Below are 24423 nucleotides of genomic sequence, written 5' to 3'. Positions count from 1 at the left end.
AGCAGAGATGGCACCTAAAGAAGAAGAAGAAATTTCGAAGTTAAGTTCAACTTAAGGAATTAACATATTTCTTCTTTTCAGTAACTCCTAAAACTACCCGAAAAAGGAAGCGTAACATACATGCATGGAAGAGGAATAAAATCACAAATAAGAGGTTCGCTGGAAAGGAATATGAAAGCAGAGAAAAATGAAGAGAACGAAATGTGTTCAGGAGCATGTGCATACGTGTAGGTACCAATGTGGAATATTTAACGAGACAACAACTCTTCTCTAAGTTGTACAGTTTACCAACCTGCAAACAGCTATTTTAGCTTCATACATCAGAAAAACTGAACCTAAAAAAAACTGGCTAATAGCAAAAAGAATAACAGTACAGAAATTAAACTTCTTGACCGCTCTGCATGCAGAGTTTTTCCTAAAAACTGTTGATATCAGCGATAGTCGCTTTAAGGTTATGTGTAAAAAAGTTGACAAAGACAATTTTGTGGAGCCTGATAAATATGTCCCAACCAACAAAGTATCAGAGAACGCAAGAAAAAGAGTAATTGAACATATCGGATGATTTCCACGTTATATGAGTCATTACTCTTATAATCAATATCCAAATATGAAATACCTTTCATCCGATTTAAACATTCGTAAAATGTATTGTCTCTACAAAGATAATAATTGCACTGATAACGATGAACCCCAAGTTGAGGAATTATATCACCGTCATATTTTCAATAAAATTTAAAATTTCACCATCCTCATTCATACACTTGTAATAAATGCGATAGATTGGTAAACTTAATCTCATCATCAACTGAAGACGAAAAAAAGGAGTACGAGACAAGTTAAGCATCAAAAATGGAAAAATTTACAACAGCTGCTAGAAGTTCATACACCCCATTTACCATCAATTTTATAATGATTTGCCGCATGAGTCAAAGCAGCAAAAAAACAAGAAAAAAAGGAAGCACTGCTGTTAAGTCTTTCAAAGAAGATGCCAACGACGAACAAGACGACTACACAGCTTTTTCTCAGATTATGAGTAACTCTAGTGTTCTAAAAGAGTAACATTTTCGTATTTTTTTTTTTTAAGAAAAAACAAATATTAATTGAAAATTAAGCTTTTGTTTAGTTCTTTTTGTGTATTATAAAGCCATTTTTGCTTAAAGGTAAAACAACCTAAGTGCATTTTTTTGTCGAAAGAGGCAAAAAAATAAAAAAAATTCTCACCAGAAGTATCTTTAAAATTATATACCTATTTTGAATTGTTTAGTTCTTTAAAATTTTTAATTTTGAACATCCAGAATTTTTAAAGGACGATAAACTTTGATGCTTTATTTCTCAAAATGTGTATTTTGCTACTTAGGCGGTTTTGCTTTTGACCCCTTCTGTATACCAAAGTGAGATAAAAACTAGAAAGATGGAATACTTGGGGCACATTGTGAGAGGTGAAAAGTACGAACTTTTAAGAAATATCATGCAGGACAAAATTAAGGGCAAAAGAAGTGTGGGAAGAAGAAAAATATCGTGGCTTCGTAATCTACGTGAATGGTTCGGGTGTAGTTCGATTGAACTTTTTAGGCGCGCTGCTAACAAAGTCGCAGTGGCCATGATGATTTCCAATCTCCGCTAGGAGTGGCACGAGAAGAAGAAGAAGTATACCAAAGACCTACGGTTATTATTTAAAAGACGTTCCTGGTCTAATGTTTGTTATTTTGTTGTACAGTGTTGAGATGTAAATGTTATAAAAAAGAGAATACCAGCATATGTTATGTGAACGTACAGAACAATTCTCAAAATGTTGTACTCTGATCGGATTACAAATGAAAAAGTTCTCAAAAGATTGAGTAGTAAACCCGAACTGCTTGTTTTTAAAGAAACGTTAAAATCTGAAAGAGCTTGGGCATATTATGAGATACGAAGGCGAAAAATTGACAGTAGGCAAAAAGAATTTTCTAATTGGCACTATTAGTTTTAAACAAAGTCAGTAGAATTATTTCCATTGTGCTGATGCTCCAATGCTCCGTACAGACAGGATACCTAAGAATAAGAAGAATGCAAAATGTAGAAATTTTATCAATAATTGTCACGTTTTTTTGTTGTTTTAGATCAAGATTTTGTATCAATATTTAAATGAACTTCTTAACCACTTCACCTGAATGTGGATGTAGAAAACTTATTTGTATCGGTAGTATCTCCAGAAGCTCAAGAAAAGCTTCTGGAGATACTAGAGAAAAAATCGTCAGGAACCAAACCGATTTTGTCAACATAAACCAAAGGTTTAGAAATTTGATCACCTAATAAAACCATATCCACTAGCAGATATTTTCTTTGGCCATAATATTTTTGCTGCAAGTATAACAATCAACCCAAAATAATTAATATGTAATTGATGTCCCAAAACTACATAGAACTACCAAAAAGGAAGTAGAAAATGTGGAAATGGAATGAAAACATATTATCACACTATAATAAAAAAAAGTTAAATCAAAAAAGAAAAAGGTGAAAAAAGAATCACAAATGAAGTATTACCAATTATGAAGAAGCGACAAAAGTTTCGTGTTAGTCGGATAACCAGTTGTCGGCTGGTTTTATTTTGTTTAGGAATTTGAACAGAAAACTTTGATTAAATATGGGGTTTTTAAAATATTTCTTATGTCAATAAATTCAAATTGTTAGGTCAAATATAGTATTTGTCAAAATGAACAGCATTGAATAAAAAATATCAGCCCACTAATATTATTATATCAATTTTTTTTTTTTATTATTAGAAAAAAAAGATGTCGCATCCACCAAAAGGTTATTAGCGACGGAATAAAATATAAATAACAAAGTTAAACACCTACAGATTGTACAAAATGTTTATGGATCTGAAATAATTCACTATATTGTCACATGAACAGTTTTGACCTAGAGCCTGTGGTAGAGCGTTTGGGATCTTGTAGCGATGTATTTCTGGGTCATATTTACTACAAATTGTTAAAAAAGTTTTCGACTGTTAATCGGTCGTTACACTGATCACATATAGGTGGATTTTTTTTTGTGAAAAAGTAGGAGTGCGTTAATCTGGTATGTCCTAGACGTAAACGCACAACCGCAATTTGTTCTCGTCTATTGCGCGACGATGGAAACCACTGAGACACACTATTTTTGATTTTATTTAGATTGGAATTAGTTTGATACCACTTATTTCGCCACAAACACAACACTTTATTTTTAAAATAAGCTTGTAAGTCACTGGAAACACACTTGTCTATCGGCTCCGACAAATCACTTAAAATTGCCTCTCGTGCAGTCCTGTCAGCTTCTTCATTTCCTGTTATTCCGACGTGTGAGGGAACTCATAAAAATTGGACGCTTCTTCCATGTTCATGAGCTTGGGAAAGCTGGTATTAAGCATCTTTTCAAAAGGATGTTTTGGAAAAAATGTGTTTTAACAAGTTTAGAGAGCTAAGGGAATCTGTTATAATCAGGGCTTTTGTGAGTTTAAGCTCATTAAGAAGTTTCACAGCACGGTATATGGCGTAGAGTTAATCTGAATATGTGCTACATGCTGGAAGTAAACGGAAGAGAAGATTGTTTCTGAAGAAACGATTGATGCACCCACTCCGTCTTTGGATTTTGAATTGTACAACTGATTGGTCTTTAAGTTTGTCTCCTGTAGACAAATAATATCTGGAGAATATTCAGATAAAAGAAGCTGTAGCATAGGGAGACGATGGAAAAATCCATCAATGTTTCATTGAAGTATCGAGTTGAATCTTAACAGATTCGGAGTTAGATGATACTGAACAATTGTCTACAGAAGAGTAGAACTACACTATCTAAGTCAGAAATTTCTTTCTCTAAATGATTGTATAGTTTCTTTTGAAGTTTTGTAAACTATATTGATAGCTGCTTTATAAAAGGTGGAGTAAACCAGTCATATCAGTAGTTGTAAATTCTTTAACGACTCTAATAGTGTCGGGGGAGCCTTGGACGTTACCAATCAGTAAGGACAATTGGTGGTAATTTAAAACGAATGGTGGGGTATGATTATTAATGAAATTTTCAAGAGTTTTGCGTGAAGATGGGACTTTAGATGAGCGATGGTTTAGAGGGTTTGGGTTTTGCAAACAGATTTTCTAATGAAATTACTGAGTCTGAAGGAGGCGTGTCGATCTCACCAATGCTACATTTTATGGAAGAACTTGCGTTTTCGCAATTGCTATTAGAGTTTTCACTTAGATGCTGTGGTTTTATTACATTTGGAAGTACTGGAGCAAACTCATTGGTCGTGACAGAAGTCGAGCTTAAAGTTTTATTTGTAAGATTGGTTGAAATGGTTGTTTCATTGTTGCATTGGGATGATATGTGACCTGTATTTTTGCAAATAAAACAGGTGAGTGTACCTTGTGACAAAAATATGCGGTAAGGTGTTTCGTCGAAATTTATTAGAATAGAATCTGGAATTGGTGATGTTATAGGGCTTATATAAACTTGCCTCCGAAAGCTCAATATGTGACTATATTCGGGAAGAGTTAAGCTAATTTTTAGAAATGTTATTGGGGAAATAAGCTTTAAACCGATATTCTGTAATTCTTCAACTAATACTTGATGAGGAATTGACGGGCAGACTCCAGACAAGACTAGTCTTTCTGCTGGAGAGACAAGTCTTCGTGCCGTTACAACTTCGCCGAGTACTTCTATAGAACCATGTTGTGTCATGAAGTTATCTACTACGGTTTTGTTTGCCAAATACATGCAGATTCTATTATGAGATAATCTAGATGAAAAAATAATATTTTTTAAGTTAATGATTGTGCCCAAAGGAATGAGATAATCCTGCAGTTTAGCATTATCGATACAACTAAATACAATTGCTTGGGTCTTACTCGGAAAAGAATGTGAAGCGGCTGATGCATAACTGTTTGTGATATTCGAACTTTGATTTACTGGACTGGTTAGATCGGAAGTTGTGTTTACATTGTGTGAAGTCATCTTAAGCTGCGGCGGCGAAGGCCTTACTTCGACTCTGGTAAGTGACAAACCAGCAGCATGCTACTATAAGCTACTTATAGCAGATAACAGTAGTGTATATTTATTATTTGACGTTTTCTTTTCACAATAATAAAATAATAATTACGTATAGATGACTTACGTAGTAGTATCTAGTAGATAAACACTTTAATTTTAAAAAACTATTTAATAAAACCACTTGTTTTTATTAAAAACTAGGAGTACAATATCAGTACAACTTAACCATACCTTGCCAGGGTCGGTCTCCTATTATATCAAATTGTTGACCTGTTTGTAATATTATTTCTACAAACGCTAAATTTAAGGTTTTTGTAGCTTAATATTAAATCATGTATCATAATGAGTTTCTCTTTCATATCATGAGTATAATGTATTATCATGATATCTGTATGTAGGTTTAGCTTCCTAGTTAGCTACACTTCTTCATAATTTGGTATATCATGTTAAACTGATCTTAAGTTCTGCAAAGGCTTGTCTTGCCTAAATGTGTCTCACAGGGTATTCTTTGGTCTCTCTATTACTTCTTTCAAAGACTTAACGTTCAGTGATTCTTTGTTTTGTGTATTTATCATTTTGGAGTTAACAATGACAAATTAACATTTGCTCCTTCATCTTGTTATCAATTAGAGTTACACCTAGATCTTTTTTAATATATTTATTATTAATTCTATTATTTTTTGTATTTCCACTTATCTATTCACTTCTGCAACGTACACACGGTATTCTTCCTTTTTAAATACCATAGGCTCAATTCACTGTATCACAGCTAGTCATATGATAGGCTTATAGAATTTTCTTTTCAGTTTCATTGAAATTGTTCTGTCACATAACACACTACTTGCCTCGTTATGCAAACATAAAGGCATTCTCATATAGATCTACTCAAACCATAATAGCTTTTAACATATTATAATTATCTTCAGCATCAATTCCAGTAGGTCAATTCGGAGAACACTCTGATGGATCATATTTGTCTACTTAAATGGAAAGCATACTTTGAAAAATATTGAATGGAGAAAGAACAGAATATCTACAAACATCACAAACATACGTTTATGTTCTAGTAAATACGATGGAATATTCACTTAGGATTGGCAACAAAGAAGTAAAACAAGCATGATACATGTTAAAAAGCAAAAAATGGCCAGGTTCAAGTAAATTTAAAAAAAAACAAACTATTTAAAAACATTGTTCTGAAGCTATTTTCTTATGGCATTTTAAAGTAGATACTATTTTATTGGGAATAAACCACAATTAAAGGTTAAAATAAGTTTATTAACGTTTCAATTTCCACTTCGGAAATTGTTCTCAAAATTTAAAAACAGAACCGACAAACTGTATAGGCAGTTAAACCAGCATGTATCAAAAATATATGAATCGAGAGAATATACCGGAATAATAGAGAACATCATTTATACCAGTCATACATAAAAAGGGAGCTAAGGACTTGTTATAATATCATGGGGCATGTGTGACAACTACCGAGGAATCCCAATACAGCACCATATCTATAGTTTAAGGAAAAATAATAAACAAGAAATTAGATGAAAAAAACAGAAGAACACGCTGGGTCCAGAGTAGATAGATCTAATATTGACCGTCTATTTACAATTATCCAGTTCATAGACAAAACAAGTGGTATGAGTTCAAGCTTAGATAAGGAAAGAGAGAGGACAGGTAACACTCCTTTAATAAACCTTCGCAAAGTGAGTCCAGCTTCGATGTGACCTCCATATTTTGATGCCTGGTCAACAGGTCTACTGATTTTTCAGTAGATCTACTAATTTCAACTTCAATTTACTGATTTACTGAAACACTATGTCGATCTACTAAAAAATATGTAATGATAAAATCATGTTCAAAAATTGATCATTAAGTCAGTGTTCAATTATAAATTAAAAAAAAATCTATTTATTGATATATACCCAATATTCTCAATCTACTGAAGAAATAAAATATGACCTGGCAACTTTTTTGGTGCTGGTTGGTGCCAATTTAGGCTTTAGTCAATTCTATACGATTACGTGTCCCCTCTCTTTCCTTGTCTAAGAATGTAACTCAATATAATCATGATTACATTTTTCTGATTATTATACCATGTTTACGCCTATGAAAGATCGAGCAGTTCCGCGTGATTGTCGTATTATTAGCTATGTTAGGAAAATTTAAATATAATATTTGAATATAAATCTATCTATCTACCTATACAAGGATTTTTACAGCTGTCGCCGCCTTCCTTCTTTCAGCCAACGTCTCCAGTCCTTTCTGTTCTGCCATTCTCCATCTCTAAGGTCTCGTCTTTCCATGGCCTCGTCCACTTCATTTCTCCATGATCTTCGGGGTCTACCACTTTTCCTCCTTCCTATTGGGCTCCAATCCGAAATCTTTGCTATCCACCTTGTATGATCTGTTTTTCTCACATGCCCATACCAAATTAAACGTTTTTCTTCGATGTAGCTGAGTATGTCTTGTTCTACTGCCATTCTTCGTTTTATCTTCTCATTTCTAATGCGATCCATTTTTGTCACTCTTTCCTTTGCAGCTTCTTTTCATGAACTCCATTTCAGTTGCTGTGATTTTGGACCTGTTTCGTTTATTTATTACCCAATTCTCTGCTCCATAGGTCATTATACTGCGTACCAAGGTGTTATAAATTCTCTTCTTTGTATTTCTGGTAATCTGTCTATCCCACAGTACCCCGTTTATTTGTTTAATACATGTTCTTGTCTGTGCTAATCTGCTGGTTATCTCTTGCTCGGTGGTTCCATTTTTTGAGAGTATGAATACTAAATATTTGAATTTGTCAGTGTCGTTAATTTCAATATTATCGTTAATTTCCAAGTTTCTCACTGGTTCTTGCTCTGTTGTTAAATATTCGGTCTTTTCTAGATTTATTTCCCGTCCATTTTTTGTGTATTCCTTTTCTAATTTTCGGAGCATATGGCACAGATCTTCTTCATCTTGAGCCGTTACCACTTGGTCATCTGCAAAGCTTAATGTGTATAAGAAGTTGTATGTTGAATATAAATTTGATTCTAAATAACACCCTTAATGAACATGTATTATGTGATTATTTTTTGAAGAACTACCTATCACTTATCTTAAAGGTCTTGTCATTTTAAAACAATTTTTACTTCTTTCTGTCAACAGTTGGTTGTAACCTCTCAGGGATTAAGGTTGGACGGAAGAAAGCCAAAAACTATATGACGAATTTTTGAAATCAGAAGATCCCGAAATTGGTGACAACTTACTGAAGTCACTGGACTCAACAAAACTTAATAAATGGAAGTCTACCGTAGAACATATTGATTTCTCACGTTTCAGTCGAAAGGCATGGGACTGATCCGCAAACTGGGCGAAGCTAGCAGAGCGCAACACTTAAACAAATCAACAATTGAGCCAAATAAAATAGCCAATAGAATAATTGAGAACTTCCGAGCTCCATCTGATAAAACTCATACATCTACCGTAAAAAGAGCTCTTAAACAACTTAAAGCAAATACTCCCGCAACATCAGAATACTCACGTGCCTTCTCATTGGATGAAATAAACGAAGCGCTCAACCAAACTAAAACAGGAAAAGCAGCAGGCTTCGATGGAATGTATCCTGAGTTTGTAGTCCACATTGGTACAAAAACACGACAGTGGCTCAAAAAATTTTTTAGCGACATTGTGAATACAGCTGTGCTACCTCCAGAATTCAAAAGAACAAAAATTATCGCAATCCAGAAGCCTGGCAAAGACAACAAGCTGCCTGAAAGTTACCGGCCTATTGCCTTACTCAGTTGCTGTTATAAATTACTAGGTTATATAAACGACTTTTATATAACCGAATATGTAACACCATTGAGGATGCTGTACCGATTAAACAAGCTGGATTTAGAAGAGGACGAAGTTGCTGTGACCAAGTGCTGTCCTCAACTACATTTATTGAAGCTGGCTTTGAAAGACGCGAAAAATCTGCCATAACATTTATAGATCTCACGGCTGCCTATGACACTGTGTGGAGAGATGGCCTTATTTATAAGCTGATGAAAATCATACCTTGCCTCAAAACTTGTCAGCTGATAAACAATCTACTGACTAACAGACTGTTTCAGGTATATATCAATGATGCACAGAGTAACGTTAGAAAACTTAACAACGGCTTACTACAAGGCCCAGTGCTAGCTCCTTTATTATTTAACCTTTATACAGCAGATATACCTGAAACAAAATCGAGAAAATTTGCTTATGCTGACGACCTGGTCATTGGCTTCCAGGATAATAGTAAAGAAGCAGGAGAACGAGCTCTAAACGAGGACTTAACTACACTAAGTAACTATTTTAAGAACTGGCGCTTACGTCCTAACACAAGCAAAACTGAAACCTGTCTCTTTTACCTGTCGAATTAACTTGCGGGCGATACTCTCAATGTAACTCTAAATGATACAGCTATCAAACATAACAACAACCCCAAATATCTAGGCGTCACACTTGATAGAACACTCACCTTCAAAAGTCATCTTACAAACGCAGCCGGTAAACTAAGAACAAGAGATAACTTAATATCAAAACTTGCTGGAACAACTTGGGGTGCTTCTGCAGATACTCTTCGGACCTCTGCTCTAGCTTTGATTTTTTCAGTGGCAGAATATTGTGCACCAGTATGGCTAAATAGTGCACATACAAGCAAAATCGATGTCCAACTTAACCAAACCATGAGAATAATCACTGGAACAATAAAACCAACGCCAGTGAGATGGCTGCCTACTCTGAGCAATATTGCTCCACCAGATCTATACCGTACAGCAGCATTAGTGAGAGAGTACCAGAAAATTGTAGCCAACGTACAATTACCAATACATCAAGATATCCCAGACATCTCAACAGAGCACCAGCGACTGAGATCTAGAAATCTTCCAATACGATCTGCCCGAAAAATTGGTAATTCCTATAATATACATAGGCAATGGACAACAAGATGGATGCCAACAGTAGAATCGGACTATATTAAGATATCCACCCCAACTCAGGGTTTCATCGGATCAAATCTGCCCCGGTCCACTTGGGCAAGGCTTAATCGTATACGTACCGGATGATTCGCTGTTCAGGTGGGGTCGTGCAGAAAGTCCACAGTGCGATTGTGGACAATCTAGACAGACCATAAGCCATTGTGTTTCAGACTGCTTGAATCGTGCCTACCGTGGCAACCTCCAGGACTTTGAGGAATGTTCCCCAGAAGCAATTGAATGGCTATGTAAATTGGACATTAATATTTAGTGTCATTCATTCTATCTTTAGTGTTTAAATAATATATTTAATATATATGTATATATTATTGTATTTGTATATTTATCGTACTGTGAAAGTCCATACGCTAAATAAAATAAAGGGATTAAGGTCTCTTTTTCAGGCTGGAAAATTGTACGTTCCCTTAAAAAATGATATCTTTTATCACTGACCTAGTGTCTTAAGAATTATAATGTTCGTTACTTAAATTATGTAATTTAAGGGTCATCTGACCTCATTATGTGGCTACTTCCAGCTACTTTATAGACGTAAATATTAACCCCTTTTTTAATTTAACAGTCAAAATTGTACCCTTTTGTTTTCATTTTTAAGTGGTTATATTTATTTGTAGGTTTTTCACCAATAATGATCAAGTATAATCAAAAACGTTCTGTAAATTTATAAATCCATTTTGGATAATTTTTGAAAATTTTAATATTAACATTTTATACCATTTTACAAAAAAAAAAATTTTTACTTAATTGTAAGTTTTTTTAAACTATGGTATACATCCAACCACTAGGAATTTCCCTTTACAATTTTAAAAGAAATGTACTATTTGAGGAGAGCGGTTGATAAATCACAGAGGAAATCAGAATCAAGCAAATAAAGAGGTACGGGCACGTCCAAAGCATGGATGACAACTAAATACCTAACAATTTTTTTCAATATGGATATGGTGAATAATTTGTTAACACTCGAGATTTCGACACTTTTTATTTTGGCCAATACTGCGATTTATCTTAAACAAAATTTTACATCTCTTGGTACTGAACCTTGTATGTGCTCACAAGATAAAAAATGATTTTTATTTTACGTAATTTTGATATATTTCATAAAACCATAAAATGTTTTTATTGTATTGTTTCATGATATTATAATTTGATATTTTAACACGAACAAGTTATGTAAAATAAATAGCATATAGTCCTCCAAATGAAAGCAAAAATAACTTAATAACACATTATTATGTACAACTCGTTGATAATATGTATTTTTGTAATATAATAAATTGTATACACACAATATATACATAGGTAAAAAAAATACGGTATTAATATTTAATTCAAGAAAATGTGTGATATAAAACTAGCTGATTTAAAATTAGGAAACTCAATGCAAACGTGCTCTTATTTTCTTTTCGTCACAGAAGTATTCAGAAATATAAAACCAAGCCTTTTCTTAAAAAAAAAACAATGTTTTTCATCTTTGAAACGATGATATAACAATAATATCTCAAAACAAATACATAAATCATTATTCTTTGATATATTTCAATACAAGCGTCAATTTTTTTTGTTTTAAAACATGCTTCAACTAAATCTTCATATTTCCAGGTCGATAATTACACACAGCATCATCTGACAAACTTTCCTGGGTATAATATTGTCAGATTATTTTGAAATTACTGATAAAATTTTGTTTAACTAGGACTATTATATATCGTATCCAGCTCCCAGTGAAGCAAATATTACCTTTCTAGTTTTCAATTGCAAAAGGAATGAAAGTCGCGTCGCTTCGTGTCTTCGTCTAGGTGATGCCCGGGCGGTTGCGATTGGAGTCAGAATTCTCTCAGTAATACGTTCTGACATTCTGTAAATAAATTATAAATTTATTTTTTCTGAAAGCTAGTTCTGGCAACGACGCAACTATTTGTTGTTGCCAATTGGTCTTTTCTAAGTTCATCCTGACGTAACATTTCTTGAGTTCCACACAAGTCAATAAATGTAAATATATCTCTTTTTCTCGTAGTGGTTTTTCATTTTTTGTTGTTATTCTATATACAGCCCTTTTTTGTGATTATGTGGTATATTTTTGTTTTTTTTTTTTCGTACCAATATTTTAATTAAAATATTATTGTAATATTAAATAATATAAAAGTGTGATACGTAACATAACAGCATTTTAGCCACTTTTTGCAAAGGTAACTTTTAAATAATGTAAACACTTTACCTAAAATATGTGCCTTATTTAATAATTGTAAAAGGTAAACTGTAAATATTCTGTAAATTTTACTTAGTGGCACTAGAATTAGGAGGTCATTTGCATTGATATAAATTTTAGCTCTGCGTACTTTTTTTAAATAAACAAACAAAGAATGATCAAGCTATAAATGCTTCTTGTAATCATAACATATATTTGAGACAAGACGAAAGGTCTGGCACAATACGCAGAAAGGGTAGAAGAAAAATACCAGGTTGGTTTCAGAGGTGGTAAATCGATAATTCATCAAATTGAAACCCTGAGACAAATTTTATAAAAAACACTGTAATATGGCATAGATACTCATTACATATTTATAGACTACAAATCAGCCTACGACTCTGTGAATAGAAGAAAAATGTACAAGGTTTAAAACAAATAATGGACTGCTCCAGGGAGACCCTCTCTCGTGTATATTGTTTAATTTAGCTCTGGAAAAAGTAATACGTATGTCACAAATCACAACCATTGGTTTAATATATAATAAACCAGTACAAATCCTTGCCAATGCTGATGATATCAATATTGTTGGGAGAACGGAAAACGCTTTACGAGAGTCGTATGTTGCATTAAATAAATCAGCTACAAAAATAGGTTTAATACTAAACACCAACAGAACGAAGTTTATGAAAATAAGCACGCAACCACAAATCCTACTACCACTTGTTATAGAAAACGACGTCATCTAAGCAGTCAACGAATTAGTATACCTGGGAGCGCTCCTTAACACTTAAAATATTACTACCGCAGAGATAAATCACAGAATGTTATGCGGATGGGACAAAATGACCCAGCTAGAAAAACGTTCCCTGATAGACCCATTGGTCAGAGAAGAAGAGGAAGACCTAGAACACAGTTCCTTGATAACATCGATCAAGACATGAGACATATGGTCATATGTACTTGGCTATGGCCCACGCAAGGTTGTAAATCCAGGATAATGATGATCATGGCTAATTGCATACTTTTATCTGTACGGTTTTGTGTCATACTTATGTAAATATGTGACAATTATCTAATATGCTACGATTCACCATAATAAATGAAGAATAAACCAACAACCAGGAGATAACAGTATGCATCACCACCATCAAATCTCGAAAGTTACAATACTTCGGACACATTATGCGAAAATAATCCAGATGGGCTCTCCCATAAGCCATTCTGCTAGAAAAAATATTTAAAAAGCGAAAGGAAGAAGAAGCCAGACATCCTGGTTAAAGAAACTCAGAACCTAGTTTAACACAACAGATATGCAGCTTTTCTGCGCTGGCAAATAAGATAAAGATTGTCATGATATTCGCCAACATTCGTCGCGGATAGGCACATCAAGAATGATTCTACTTATACAATTTCAAGCATCGCCATTTTTAATTGAAGTTTAATTTAAAAAAAAAATCGTCTAAATTTAAAATATTAATTAACTGCTAAATATTGAAGTCGATATCCTATAAAAATCATATAAATAAAGGAGAATCCTGTACAACAACTGTCAAACTTAAATACAAAATAAAAAACCTAATAATCAATTTTTTGTAAGACTTGTCTGGTTGTGATTGTATAAAATTATGTATCTGATTTATCATTTTGAGTATCATTCTCTTCACTGTTGTATAGTTCACAACAGCAGATTACACAAAAAATGTGAAGAAGAAATGGGATACGACCAAATTGGATTGAGAGCCGGAAGAGGACAAGAGGGGCTTTGTTTTCTCTACAGATACTTTTGCAGAAGTATTACCACCAACAAAAGAATGTTTTCCTATGCTTAGTCAATTTCTAAAATTAATTTTAAAATGTTAGGTTCTTTACTTCATTCTTAGCAACTTAGATACTAAAGACGTTAGATTATTAAGAAACTTATATCGGAGGCAAAGTGCCAAGATTAGGATCGTCGATTTAAGGTCATTAGCTTAGATAATAAAGACGTTAGATTATTAAAAAAAAAACTTATATCGGAGACAAACTGCCAAGATTATGATCGTTGACCAAACATCAAGAAATATTAGTGTAAGGTAAGGTATAACGCAGGGATTGTATTGGTTCTTATGCTGTTTAACCTTTACTTAGAGCTGCTATTTAAGAGAATGTTCAACAACCTTTCTACAAAAATAAAAATTAATGTAGAACAAGTTTCTTATATAAAATAATATCTTTGCACTGTTGCTAATAACTGATTTAGATACGAACTAACATAAAGTCCTAGATTAACTTAATGAAGCTTGTTGAGAGTTTGGAATGAAGATTAAAGAGAAAAATACCAAGCAAGTAATAATCCGAAGCAAACAGAATGTTTTTTTACTGATAATGACAAATAAGAAGATATTACAACAAATAAACCTTTGGAAATCGATAGACACAACATTTCAGTAATCATTTTAGTTTATATTATGTTGAAGAAGGCGACAACATAGAAAATCAATTAAACCTACATAAGACACCTTTAAGATACCATCCAAACAGTTTAAAAATAATAAAGCCCCAGAAATCGACAAAATCTGCTCTGAAATGTATAAGGAAGGTGTTGACCAACTTTTGGCAATAATCCATAAACTGATAGTACCTATATAGCTGAACGAATTGATACCAGACGAGCAGTTAAGAGAGTATCATAGAAACTCCTACGTAGATACTCAAAATCGTTTTAAAAGTAAAAATCCTTCCAAAAGTGAAAAAAATCGTTCCAGTTTTCGGGGCGGCTGTAGAAAAATTACTAATCTGGCACATAAACGTCACTTATGCGTAGCAGCCGGTCTTGCTGTACTTCTTCTTTTTCTTCTCAGACCTATAGTATCTGAAATAAGTTATTTGTGTAATGTAAATTTATAAACGTAATTACCGAATAAATTACTGGAGAGATTATTAAATTAAGGTATCATATTAAGTAATATTAAGTATATAAATATATATATGTATAAAAAAAGTACGTAAAGCAATACTGTTGAATAAAATTTTTAACACAAATAATATTTAAAATTTTACTTTCTATTTAAAGTTTAAATAGAAAGTAAAATTTAAATATTATTAGCAATCAAATAGTTTAGTAGGTATAAACCTCCTGCATGATTTTATTTAATTTGCGTTACCGCATGCACCTCGCAACGAGCGATAACTATGAATATTTGTTATCACTGCAAATAAATAAAAAATTCACTACTTGTGAAATATAATCAGACCAAATATGGCAACCAATTCAGCGAATTTAAGGCCAAATATAATATATTTCTTTATAAAATTTGTAAACTATAATACAATAAAATTTTTTAAATGAAATCCTAATTTTCGATCTAAGATATTAAATTTGAACTCCTTATGAATCCTGTTCTGATTATACATTTAAATAAACTTCGTTACATAGGATTTTAATAAAGAAACGACTATTTTCACGATATTGAAGGATGTAAATACATTTTCCGATATCACAAACAATAATGGAAAAAGATTATGTAACTTCTTAACAATATTATCTTGGATATAGGCAGCACTATATATAAAGTGTTCCCCATTGTCCACATATTATTATGTTAAAATTTATTTCCGATTCAATTATAATGCAAAAAAGAGTTGTAAACCGATTGTTAATTATTTCCGAGCTACAGAACAATATAACGCTGAGACGGTAATATTAAAAACAAAATAAACATTGCAGAGGAAGTATACTCACTTATTAATGAAAATTTCAAAGAAGCGGTATGCAGAAGTATACCGCTGGCTTGCGGTGGCGACAACCCTCTCCTCTGTCCTACCATTATTCTTCTAAAGGGCATATCATCATCTTGGTCTCCACAATTCTCTCTGGATCCTGGCCTGCTCTAAGATTAGTCGCTGTTCTGTTTGGTTTCTGGCAACGTGTTGCCATCTTCTGATCTTAGCTTTTTAGCAATCATTTTGTCAGGCATTCGTATTATGTGCCGGGCTCATCTAAGTTGCTGTATTTAATGAACCTTACGACATCTGGTTCATTAAAGAGTTGGTATAATTCGAAATTAAATCTTTTGTGTCACTGCCCTTGAACGTTTATAGCTTCAAATATTTTGCAAAGTATCTTACGCTCGAATATTCTAAGAAGTACTTTATCCTTCTGCGTTAGAGTTCATGTTTCCGCTCCGTGGGTGAGGACTGGTCTTAACAGTGTTTTGTATATGATATTTTTAGTTTTTCTTAGGATATTGCTTAAGTAGAACTGTTTTTGGAGTTCATAGTATGCCCTATTTGTAAGCTTTATTCGTCTTTTCATTTCTCCGCTTGTTTTATTGGTAGTAGTCACTAGCGAGCCAAGGTAAGTGAAGCTGTCAACACGTTCAAATATATGACTTCCAAATTCTGTTTCCCGTTCCTTACTTGCTAACCTTAGTAGCCAACATGTACTTGGTTTGGTCTTCGTTGGTGATTAGACCGACCTGTTTCGCCGCCGTTTACAACTCTAGAAAATATTGCTCAACATCTCGCTTACTACGCCCTATTATGTCAATATCATCAGCGTACGATAAGATTTGTGTCGATCTATTGTAAATAGTACCACCCTTTAATTGGTGTGTCTCAGACTGCCTTTTCCAAGGCAATGTTAAATAGAAGGCAAGCCAGGCATCCCCTTGTCTGAGTCCATCCTTTATCTCAAAGGATCGAGAATTTTCTCCCTGTATCCTAACGCTGGCTTTTAAGTTATAAATTGTCATTCTCGTTAATCGGATAAGTTTTTGTGGTATACCAAACTCACGCATTGCATTGAATGGTATAGTACTGAGCGTTTCATATATTTAAAGTTTTTAGCAGAAATTGGAACATCATTGTGTCTGACCTATTACCCATAAATAAAAAACAGAGAATAATGATCCTCACGCTTTAAAATTAAATTAAAACCGTTTTCCGTGGTACCCAAATTGTTTACTTATTTGATATACACTTACAGTACTCTTATTGGTAGCAATATCTAAATTTTCGTCATAAAATCTCGGTAATGCGGAATATGCCTATATGAAAAACAATCTGGATTTTAACGTATCTACTGCTTGCCTTGCAGCCCCATTCATCATCGTCATTCTGACTTTACAACCCTGCGTGGGCAATAGCCTTCTTCAGTCTCATCCTCCTTTCTCTTCAGTCGTCTCTATCCATCGCCTTCCTCCACCAAGCACTTATTTTCATATTTCTCATGTCTTCATCGATGTTACCAAGGAACCTTGTTCTGGGTCTTCTTCTCTGATCAATTAGTCCATCAAGAAGAAGCGTTTTTCTAGTCCATCTAGAACGGTCATTTTGTTCCATACGCATTACAGGCCCTATGCACCTCAGACCTTCTATCTTAATATGTTTTACGATATCTGGTTTCTGGTATATTCTATAAATTTCAAAGTTGTATCGTCTTCTACACACTCCATTGTCATTTACTGCTCAATAGATTCGCCTTAGTACTTTTCTTTCGACACATCCTAAAATGTTTTCATTACTTTTTGTTGGAGTCCAGGTCTCTGAAAGGGACTGAACGGGATATGTTAGCACTGGGCGTATTATTGTTTTGTAGAGTTTTATTTTTGAATTTGTTGATATAATTGTGGATTTTAGGAGGATATTGAGCCCAACATAGTATCTGTTGTCCGTACAAATTCTGCGGTGGTATTCTGTTTAGTGTTAAGGAGCGCTCCCAGGTATACAAATTTGTTTACTGCTTCGATGACGTCGTTTTCTATTACAAGTGGTCGTAGTATTTGTGGTATCCATATTTCTATAATAAGCTGCTTTAATTCCATTATGGTATCGTGGCCACCTCTTTTATATAGCTTAGCTGGGACATTATCTATTCTGCGTGATTTGTTTTTGGCTAGTTTTTTAACTGCATCTTTAAGTTCAAGAATCGTTGACTGTTCCTCTTCCCTCTCGTCTGTTCCTCTTATCTCTTTCATCTTCCTCTATATTTTAGTTTCTTCTGCTTCCTCTATATTAAGTGCCTGGTTAAAGTATTCCACCCATCTATTCAAGACGTCTTTCCTTGTTGTTAATAACTCGCCATTCTTACTTCTGCATTGTCTTGTAGTTTCTTTAAATTCTTTTCAGTTGATGTTATCTTTCTTATAAAATGCTCTAAACTCTTTCTCTCTGTTAAGGTTTTCTATATATTTTAGTTTCCTATATAAGTGGTTTCGTTTTTTTGTGTATCCTCTATTTCGCTTTTTTCTTTGTCTGGTAATTATCTACAGTTGTTCTAGTTCGTCGGGTAAGCATTTTTCTTTGTTTTTTTCTTTTGTTGCATTCTTGCATTCGTCGTCAAACCGATAATTTTTACGGGCACAAATTTTTTGCACATTCCATTTTTTATATCCATTTTATTTTCTTTACTGTTTTTCAAAATTCTAGCCCTCACTGTTGAGATCACTAGGCAATGATCTGAGTCTATGTTTGCGCCTCTATAACTTCTGCAGTTTATTACGTCTGTTCCATGCCTTAAAGATGTGATCAATCTGACTCGTTTTTTCATCAGGAGACGTCCAGGTTACCTTGTGTTCTTGTGTTCAAAATAGGTGCTAGCGACTGTCATATTTAGTGCTGCTGCTAATTATTAATAACTATAACTATACCTTATCAGTCGTAATCCAATATCGGTACTGATGTTGTGTAGGCTATGCTTTCCTATCGTGGGCATGAAAACTAGCTATCCTCCTCTTCCTCTCTCACAGCCCCATTACAAAACCCAAAAGATGACATGCTTACCTTTATACATTTGCCATAACCTTTGCCTTTAGGTTGGACAACACCACTTTCAAGATTGTGCTAAGTATGTTGCCCACTATGGATTGCGTTAATCTACAGCACCTTCAAGTATTTTTTTGAATGGACAATAATTTTAGTTGAACAATTTACTTTTGAGGTATTTTCGATATCCATTTTGTTTATTAAATTTGTAAGATGTTGAAGCATAATAGCTTTTTAATTATTCATTTTATAGCTAATTTGAGCAATACGAATATTTATCTAATTATCACGAATTGTGCAATTTTTTTTTTGTTTATTTATTGGCCTACACTATTATAAATTGGCAATTTTAAAATTTGTTAAATGATAGTTAGGTATATTGTGACTATTAATTCTTAAATTTGTATTTTAGTTTGTGTAAATTGCTTAAAATACTTTTTTGCCTAGGCTGTATTATCCAAGAAATCAATTTGAGAAACATTTGAAGTTTTAATTAAATTCAAGTTAGAAAAACATGAGATTGAAAAAAAAATAATCTGACTCATTTTTGTTTGTGATATAGTATACTAAATAGTACAGTCGTAAAGTATGGGTACATACAGTACCGACATCTATGTTTAAATGATTTACAATTTACATCTAACACGTGCAAGAGATATTTTCATTTTGTGAAACATTTGAGTGAAAATTTTCCCAATAAGTTTACCAAAAATTCTAGTTAAGTATAATTTGAAACACCTTCTACCTATTCGTTACACTTAAAATGTTTTTACACCTACATAGACAATGTCCTTACACTTACATACATCATTTTTGCTTTTTTGTCCTTCTTTTTTTTTAATTCCCGACTTTCCTGACGTGGTGGAGGAGAAACAAAACAATTGCTGGCTATTACCCTTAACGACACCCCTGCATGTTAAAAATAAATAAAATTGCATGTTACACGAATTACCTTAGAGTGTATTGTGAGTTGCATACTTCAACTCACCTCTTTATAAAAATATAGAACAATCAATAAAATTAAATTAAAATGAAGCATTGGTATTAAAAAAACAAATTTTATTCCTTTGGGTAAATTCTTGTAAATTTTGCAAATTATTGAATTTTGATCCAGATAAAAAATATTAGTACTCAATTTCTCTTATATATTGCCTCCTCCAACAAACTATTTTTTCTTTCATGCTGTGAATAATAAACAATATTTAAAATTAACACCAAATATCCCAATAGTTAGTAATCCACTGGGAATCCTTAAATTTTTCGAAGTAGATAGTGGAAACAGACAACAGATGTTCAACTCATCAAATTTAAAAAAATAAGTATAGGTATAATACATTTGTCTAAAATATGTCAATGTAAAAGATTACTAAGCAAACTAGGCCAAAGTATTAACATATAACATGGTGTATAAAAAAAGGAGTGTGTTATTTGTGCAGACTTGATTTTACGATTAGGTACACAGATAAAGATTCAAATGAGTGCTATATTCTTTATCACAAAACATTCAGCAATATACAGGATATACAATAAATTAAAAAAATAGCACAGGTGACAAAGGCTACTGAATTTTCCTATATATTGATTTAAGTTGACTTGCAATAATGAAAATAGAAATAGATATAACTGCTTTAGCCAGTTATAAAAATTCAATACTTTATAATTCCAATTAAATTTAAATTTCTAAATCTTCGTCTGTGTCCATTTCCATGTAAGCATATTTTTTAAATACCTTTATTCACACTTAAAAATCAACAAAACCAAATAAATACGATTTGGCACCATAAAAAACAGGCTATTATGTTCAAAAATAAGGTAATCGAGAGAGTGATGGAGTTTCTATATCTGGACAGCATAATTTACTTTAAGGGTGGTACAGAGCGTGATGTGCAGGAAAAAATTCAGGAAAAAAGTTCGTGATTCGTAAAATATGCTTAATAACAATATGGAAATCCAAGATTTACTCAACCAAAACGAAATTAAAAATCTTCAACACAAATCAGTATGGTAAAACCAGTATTACCATACTGTTGTGAAAAGTGAAAGATATCAGCTTCCATCAGATTGGAGGCTTTCGAAATGTGGGGTTATAGAAGTATGCAGTTTAGAACAATATGCTGTTTCTTGGCTTACGCTTTTACCGGCTAAACAATGTAAAACAGTAAATGTACGGTCATGTCGTTCACAATAGCGAAATCACAGATTGCTATGATGGTTGCCCACCTTCAGAGAGCAGACGGCAAGAAGATAATAATTTTTATGCATATTTATTGATATACGGTTTTTTTTTGGTTACTCCTAGTATAGCAAATTTTGAAATTATAAGTTATCAGAACTTCGTTAATTAATAAATATATTTTAATAAAATTTTATTATAGTTTTTTGAGGCAACACTAAATCCAGCGGCGCCGGCGTAGAAATTCTTTTAATTGAAAAATAGCTTATAATAATTTTCTATTTTTCATTATCAAAAAGTTTGATATAGTTTAAATAAACATTTTAAATTCTTTGGTTGAAATCGGTTGCAATGTAACATTTTATAGATATGTTTCCAATCTATATGGGTCACACTAAACAAATGTAATTGTTTATTTGTTTCAAAAACAAAAATTGCATTCTAAAAACTAGTTTACAGAATTTAGCCAAAGTTTAAGCAGCATTAATACTTTAAAACAGTAGATTGAATACCCCATATTTTAAGTTTGGCTTAATCACGTTTTCTCCTCCCCGCGTACCGGGAAAGAACAACGTTACTACCGCCCTGATAGGAGTTTTTTGGCTATGTGCAGGAAATGATCGATTGGATGTCGTACCTCTCAGTAGTATCTACCCTCTTCTTCGTCAAATTTTTCGCGGTTGGACCCGGAAGTATACCTTGGATGATCACTGCCGAACTGTTCTCGCAAGGGCCTAGACCTGCCGCCATGTCAATTGCCGTGCTAGTTAACTGGACTTCGAATTTCGTGGTGGGTCTTGGATTTCCTTCATTGAGGGTAAGTACTTGTTTAGCATTTAATTACCCATGTAAAAATATCCTACTCTAAGATAGACAATTGTTTTAGGATCGTAATATTATTGTTAAAACAGACCTTCTGAACTCACACGGTATTTTATCCATAAATATACTAGGAAATATAATAAATGTTTGTTTTTTATGACTTAAGATATTGAAGCCTGGAGTATTTAATTTCAATATTTCTGGATGTCCTTTAATCCCATATTAATCTATTATTTAGCTTTTAATTTTATGCCTATGTTTGGTTAAGAACCTTTAATCTTGCGCTTAAATTTATATGATTTGAATGATATACATGTATCAAGTTCCAATATTTGAGGCCATTTATTGTTGCTATGCTTATATTCATTTGTATTGTAACTTTTTTCTCTTTGGTGTGGTATTTACTTTCAAATTTTTGAATTTTGGTATTCCCAACGAATAAATCAAAGTAGGTATTATCTCAAGAAAATGAAACTGCATTGGTAAAAACTATTTTCAGATAATGTGAAATACGCACTTAAATATTCCAATTTTCAAAAATATTTTATATGAAGTCTTAGAACGCACTAATAATTCTGAAAAAATTGAGAAACCATCAATCACTATGATTTTTTTTTAATTGTTAGCCCTTTAATGATTAGTAATTAAAAACATATTCGTCTTAATAAGAAAAAATTAGTTTTGTGCCTTAAAGGGTTAAGAGGCTAAATTCATAATACAGAATCATAAAATACTTCCATTTTCGAAAGGATTTTTATAGAGCCTTGGAGCTCTCTAAAACATGTAAGGATTCGGAAAGAAAGTTGACTAAGCTAGTGACCACCAAACATTCTGATTTTTCTTAATTTTTTGAACCAGTAGATTCTTGTGTAGAATCAGTTAAAAAATTACTTATACTTTTACTGACATTAAAATTTATTGGAGTATTCAAGGAGTACAAAGTGGATAACTAAGTTTAAGGGACAGTGAGCAATTCCTCGCATTGGCTGAAATTAAAGTTGATAGATATACATTAATATTAAAAACAAAAATTAAAAAGTTTAAGAAAGGGGTCTGGTGCCTTCCGTTTTAAGTTAGGGTTGATGCCTTTTTTGAACCAGGTTTCCAGTCTTCAACATCAGGTTATCAGCACCAGTCAGAACATAAAAGGGCTTTTAATAATAGAAAAATAAATTCTACATATGCACTTTATCTTCTAGATCATAATCATTATTTTAATGACTAATTTCGAATTCTTCACATCCAAAATAAAGGCCTTAAACTATCTTTATCAAAATCTATCGAAATTAACAAACTAAAAAATACAGACATAATTCAGAATGACCAACTTGAGACAAAGAGTTCTCCCATCCTTAACCTATTCAGTTAAAGGCTATAAAATGTAAACACATACCAAAAATAGATCACTTGACTGCTCTAAATGTGCCTGTCTTCTAGAGATGTTGGCGATCACATTGACCCATCTTATTCTATTCACAGCAGCTCGAAATAAATCAGTTGACGTTAAACCAGTCCACTTTCTAAGATTAGCCAGCCAGGATATACGCCTACGTCCCGAACCCCTCTTACCCTCAATCTTGCCTTGTAGAATCAATTGTATAAGTCAGTATTTATTATTACTCATGATGTGGCCAAATTATGTCAATTTTCTGTTCTTTACGGTGTTGATAATTTCTTTGTCTTTTCTTAGTCTCTAAAAAGCACCATATTTTAAATGCATCTAATCGGTTTATGGCATCTTGTGTAAGGTTCCAGCTTTCTACTTTATAGCTTCTACTTATTATTTTCGTACGCATTTAGGAAGTATGTGTAAAATAGCTTAATTTTCATTTTGATCACCTTTCAAAGGGAATACTTAGTACTCCCGAGGTATTTATTATCGGTTATTTTAATTAGATACTCATTGGTTAACTTATTTTTAGTTTTAATTATTTCTCTTTATAGCCTTTATAGCCTATTTATAGCCTACTTATTTTTTTTAATTTCAGGTCTTTGTGTGAAGTACTTTCCTTGCCTTTTTCGTTTCCTGGATTAATGCTTTTATTGCTTTGAAATAGTTGTTTCTAGTTTTTTGTAAAATATTAATATTGTTATTAGTGAAACATTTATTGATTTCATAAGCGTGGGAACTCATACCGTTAGAATTCCATTCTGCTCTCTTCAACAGCTGTGTTATCTTTTCGATATTTTAGTTACAAATATTGTAATCAGATTCTCATTGTTTTCATTTGTGTTATAAAATAATCATAAAAACAGACTACATAATAACACAAACGTAGGGGCTATTTAACTTCTGGATCGGTATGGAATAACGAGAAGACTCAAAAGAACTTAACCTTTCGAGTTGGTGTAAAACCTTTTACGTTAGTGCAAAAACAGTTTATATCTTTAAGTCCTGTGCTTGCTAAGTGCTAGTTTTAAGCCGGTTAAAAAAATTTGGGGAATACCTTTAGGGAAAACTCAACAAATATTAGTTT

The 24423-nt window shown here is 32.8% G+C and overlaps 1 protein-coding gene across 4 annotated transcripts in view; it reads left to right on the top strand.

Annotated features, from left to right (window-relative positions):
- Positions 1–24423, top strand: part of Glut1 (Glucose transporter 1) — a 481871-nt gene that overhangs the window by 228385 nt on the left and 229063 nt on the right. For all 4 annotated transcript variants that reach the window (XM_072520663.1, XM_072520662.1, XM_072520665.1 and 1 more), the window contains one exon: positions 21738–21941. In XM_072520663.1, the coding sequence (XP_072376764.1) occupies positions 21738–21941 (204 nt within the window). The remainder of the gene's footprint in view (positions 1–21737; positions 21942–24423) is intronic.

Source organism: Diabrotica undecimpunctata, chromosome 1, assembly GCF_040954645.1.
Source record: "Diabrotica undecimpunctata isolate CICGRU chromosome 1, icDiaUnde3, whole genome shotgun sequence".
NCBI classification, from domain to species: domain Eukaryota; kingdom Metazoa; phylum Arthropoda; class Insecta; order Coleoptera; family Chrysomelidae; genus Diabrotica; species Diabrotica undecimpunctata.
The sequence above is the reverse complement of the archived record's forward strand: the minus strand, read 5'-3'. Positions and strand labels throughout refer to the sequence as shown.